The sequence below is a fragment of the Salvelinus sp. IW2-2015 genome, linkage group LG14 (assembly GCF_002910315.2).
Source record: "Salvelinus sp. IW2-2015 linkage group LG14, ASM291031v2, whole genome shotgun sequence".
NCBI lineage: Eukaryota > Metazoa > Chordata > Actinopteri > Salmoniformes > Salmonidae > Salvelinus > Salvelinus sp. IW2-2015.
Window position 1 is genome coordinate 9,147,090 of NC_036854.1, and position 4,469 is coordinate 9,151,558.

A 4,469-nucleotide genomic window follows, 5' to 3' on the forward strand; every position below is an offset into this window, starting at 1 on the left:
TGCTTTTATACATGTCTTACTACTCGAAAGTCGTCTTAATTCTCGTTCAAAAAACTCATGTGGCTTATTATTCAAATGGACATGTTTTGTTTCCAACTGTCTGCGCAAGAGTGAAGGTTTCATCAAGTTGTGAGATAGTACTTTTGCACATATAACACACTGTGGCTGAGGAAAGGCACTACTCCCAATATAAGTGAACTCCAATTCAATGTAGTTCTCATCATATTTGCTCTTTGATGGTTCAACATCCCTGTCTGTTGTTCGGTGCTTTCCTCTCGGGTAAGGGGGCAGTAGCTCTACGGCTGCATCAGATTCACAACTGTCAGTGTCCATGCTAGCTGGGCTAACAACAAATGTAGAATTACTGATGCTAAGCATTGGATGTGCACGTGGAAGCAGAACAACTTGTATCGTCGACAGGTGCAGGTGTAGTACTGCTGGTCGTAGCAGTAGTAACGTTACCAGTAGAGCTGGTATGTGTCTCTATGGACCCGGGCCTTAGTTTAAAAAAAACAATTTATCAATTTTAGATCAAACGAAWGAGCAGCAGCTAAGTTTGGCTACATATGGACCGTTAGTGGAATTCCCGCGAGAGAGTAACGGTTAATGTGATTGGATGTTAATTATTCGACTAGGCTACCTGTATCTGACATTGTGTTGATATTTCGCAGAACACTAAATGGTTTCATTTTATTTTTGGCAGTGAAACGAGGCTACTCAGGCGAGAAAAAAACCTCACCCAAATGTATTGCCCCGTTGGAAAATATAAATGGACTGTTTGAAAATGTGAAGAGAAAAATAATCTATATATATTTTTTATGTAAATCACATGTTCATTTAGCGTACCCACCGACGGCATTTTGCGTACCCCAGTTTGGGAATACCTGACCTAACCTTTATACCTCATCAGACACCATACAACCCACAATGCCTTTCGCGTTAAGGCATTTTGTACTTGTTAACAACGCAGCCAGCCAACAACGCAGCCAGCCATCAACACTGTTGAGCAAACAAGCTCTGTAAGTACAGAATAATACACCAATTAGCTATTTATCGCCAAAAATGACAATCAGCAAAGAGCTGATCTACTCTAGCCTGAATTTTCGCAAATCAGCAGGCTTTGAGATTGTGACGGAAACATGTCAGGTGTAGCAAACTAGGCTAACTAGCTATTCAGCAATGATGCTAATAACGCCAGCTAACGTTACCTAGTCCTTACTTCGTTCCTCTTTGTCTCACTTTAACATTAGTAAATTACCTCTGTAGTGATAAGCTAMAGTTCAGTTAATTACTTTTAGAATGTGTCATACGTCAAGGTGCATGCATGTCACATTGTGTTGGTGTTCACGCCTTCATTTTGTTTGTTTTTTTCCAGGTTTTGGAGACTGGTGTTTGGAATCTAACAGCATCATGGTCAACGTACTAAAGGGTGTTCTTGTCGAGTGGTATGCATGCACAAAGCATATCATATTTTATGATTATCAAACAGAAATCAATCAAGCTAATCACATGAATCATGCAGAAAATCCAGTCTGTCTGCTATACTGTACCAGCTATGATAATCARATGTGTTTCAGGAGAAAATCACAGGTCTCATATCTTCTTTCTCCACAACTTGAAACAGTGACCCTGCCATGAAGCAGTTCCTACTGTACCTAGATGAGACATCTGCCCTGGGAAAGAAGTTTATCATCCAGGACCTTGACGACACCCATGTTTTCATTTTGGCCGAGGTGGTCCACATACTCCAGGAGAGAGTTGGGGAGCTGATGGATCAGAACTCATTCCCCATCACTCAGAAATAAAGAAGGAAGTAGATGCTTCAGCAATCTAACAAGTGATATTCTTCACAAACATTGAACTTTCTGTCTGGGGATTTTTGTTCAGTGAAATATTTGTATTTATAGGTATGAGCCTTTATTCGGCATGCCATCTGCCCAAGTCCCCCCCCCCAGTTATGTGGAGTAATTCAAGGAATTTATTTATAAATAAGAAATGTTTATTTGTTTTTCATCCAAACTGGTGCAAATATAAGTTTTGTTAAGTGTGTTGTCTTGATCATGCTTTAAAATGAGACTGGTGGCGATTAGCCTACACTGCAAACTTGCGAATGACCAGTGTTTCAGCCCACKTTAATTCACCTGTTTCTATGGTGTATATTCATAACTTTTAGATGGCTTAAATTAGATGTAATAAACTTTTGTACCTGTCTCAATTAGCTTTAAAATGTGTTTTATTATACATTTCCTGCACTCTTTCCTTATCCATGATTAGGTTTCTTGGGTTTTTATGGTAAAGCCAGCCAATTATGTTATATTGCACAGTAAGCTTTGAAGATGTAATCAATTTATTGTGAACAGGGAAGAAAGAGACATTATTTTGTCCATGCAACAGCCAGTACAGAAACGACCATCATAATCAACCTTGCGCATGCGCTGCACACCCACTCAAACTTGGCGACAGCTGAGCTAGCTAGAGGTAACCGTCGTTTGCTAACATCATGGATGAGTTTCAGACTGGAGAAGAGGTTAGCTAGATGTTCAAAAATGCTAATTAATATATCTAGCTAATGTAACATTTGTTTAAATGTAATGCTATTTGAAGACGCATGCTAGCGATGTTAGGTAGCTAGCTAACGTTACTGTTGTTCCCCAGCTACTATAACTGTTCTGCATCCCTTTGTCTTTTTATCCTGCCAGACTGCCTTTGTCGTTGACGAAGTGAGCACTATCATCAAAGAGGTACTTTTAGCCAAGTGAAAAGTTAGCTAATGGTTGCATTGGTAGGAGACATTCATGTTCAGCAAAGTCGCCTAGCTATTTGCTACATTGCAACAACTCATCACCCTGCTGCCTGTTGCTAAGGACATCATGTCGGGATTATGTTGGTTGCTAGCCACTTATCAATATGACTAATGTGGGCTGTGACACGTCTGTGTATTCATTTGTATTTTCTCTGGATAGTCAGTAATTTCAGAAACTAAACCTGTTCCTCTTTTTTATGTCTTTACTGTCTTTTCAGTCAGTAGAAGGAGCCATAGGAGGAAATGCCTATCAACATAGCAGAGTGAACCAATGGACCACCAATGTAGTGGAGCAGTCCCTGAGTCAACTTAGCAAACTGGGCAAGCCTTTCAAGTACATTGGTATGTAGCCCTGAATGCAAGGAAAGGAAACGTGTTTGGCTGGGCTATATCAGGCTGTCATTGTAAATAAGAATTTGTTCTTAACTGACTTCAAGTTTAATAAAAGTTCAATAAAAATATATAAAAAATAAAGCTGCATCAGTGGTGGGGAGAGGCACATATAAATGAATTCAGTTTATTTCCGTCACTAAAATATACCATCACCACTTTCATTGATGGATCATTCTATACAATGATCATAATTACATTCCACATTGAGATGGATTTGTGTGTTATTGCTGAAAAGGGTCGTTTCACTGTTTCTCTTTCTCCACAGTGACCTGTGTTATCATGCAGAAGAATGGGGCAGGTCTACAGACAGCCAGCTCGTGCTTCTGGGATAACACCACTGATGGTGAGAATCTCTCTCACAAACACACAGTCTCTACAACCAGATTATATGAGATGGAGATTCTGTCATTGATCCCACCTAACCTTCTCTTCCAGGAAGCTGTACAGTGAGGTGGGAGAATAAATCCATGTACTGCATCGTCAGTGTCTTCGGCCTGGCCATCTGAATCTACCGCCTGCACTCAATTACACTACATGAATGAACGTTGGTTTTTCCATTCCGTCCAAACTGATTGTTAGCATAAAGCCCAACATCATACCCTGATGAAGACAGCTCGTCTGTCAAAACGTTGGTTATTGCATCTGAGCTCCTAGAGTGTGCAGCTCTCTTTTTTCATAAAGCCCACCATACCAAAGTATTTCTACTGCTTCCAAAGACTTTTGTGCATCTTGTTTGTTTAGATTTTACGAGGACCAATTTGTCATGTTAGGATTTGTTAGTGACGTTTCAATAAATGTTTTCAGTCATTGCTTGTTTGCCAGCTTCCAATATAACCCCCAACTATCATTCATTCTACCACAACACCTGTGAAATGCTGAGTAAAGAGGTCACCCCAGAGACACATTGTCTTAGCGATGACTTCATCTGCACTGATCAGTTGAGGACTGTCGTGTAGGAATGACGCCCCGTCAGAAGACAATGCCCAGAGACATGCATGTTTTATAATTTACAAGTTTTAATTAATATTTGCTGTATACACAAGTGCTTTATTTACATGTGATACAGTATTTACAGAGTGCTGCTCAGTCATTAAACATAGGGATGCCGTTCTAATTTAGTCAAAAGAAAGTCTCTACCATAAAGAAAATCATGGTTCTTACTCAAACCTCAAAATAACCACCACAATCATCTCCCTATAAGCCACAAGTATGTATATATAAGATGCTCCATCACAAACAAAAAGATTTCAGACTGCAGTCAAAGTTTGGAGGA

At 39.8% G+C, this 4,469-nt stretch overlaps 2 protein-coding genes across 3 annotated transcripts; both read left to right on the plus strand.

Moving 5' to 3' along the window:
• The first annotated feature begins 915 nt into the window (after window positions 1–915).
• Window positions 916–2,215, plus strand: gtf2h5 (general transcription factor IIH, polypeptide 5). Of its 2 annotated transcripts, none has more exons than XM_070446474.1 (3): window positions 916–1,019; window positions 1,365–1,445; window positions 1,625–2,215. In XM_070446474.1, the coding sequence occupies exons 1-3, from the start codon at window positions 928–930 to the stop codon at window positions 1,803–1,805; spliced, it is 354 nt and encodes a 117-aa protein (XP_070302575.1). In that variant the 5' UTR covers window positions 916–927; the 3' UTR covers window positions 1,806–2,215. The 2 variants fall into 2 exon arrangements, with proteins under 2 accessions (XP_070302575.1, XP_023855398.1); XM_023999630.2 differs by having other exon boundaries at window positions 932–1,019; window positions 1,376–1,445.
• A 91-nt stretch (window positions 2,216–2,306) lies between these two features.
• Window positions 2,307–4,006, plus strand: dynlt1b (dynein light chain Tctex-type 1b). The gene is made up of 5 exons (XM_023999629.2): window positions 2,307–2,527; window positions 2,700–2,741; window positions 3,022–3,145; window positions 3,462–3,539; window positions 3,632–4,006. The coding sequence occupies exons 1-5, from the start codon at window positions 2,501–2,503 to the stop codon at window positions 3,700–3,702; spliced, it is 342 nt and encodes a 113-aa protein (XP_023855397.1). The 5' UTR covers window positions 2,307–2,500; the 3' UTR covers window positions 3,703–4,006.
• The last annotated feature ends 463 nt before the right edge of the window (window positions 4,007–4,469 follow it).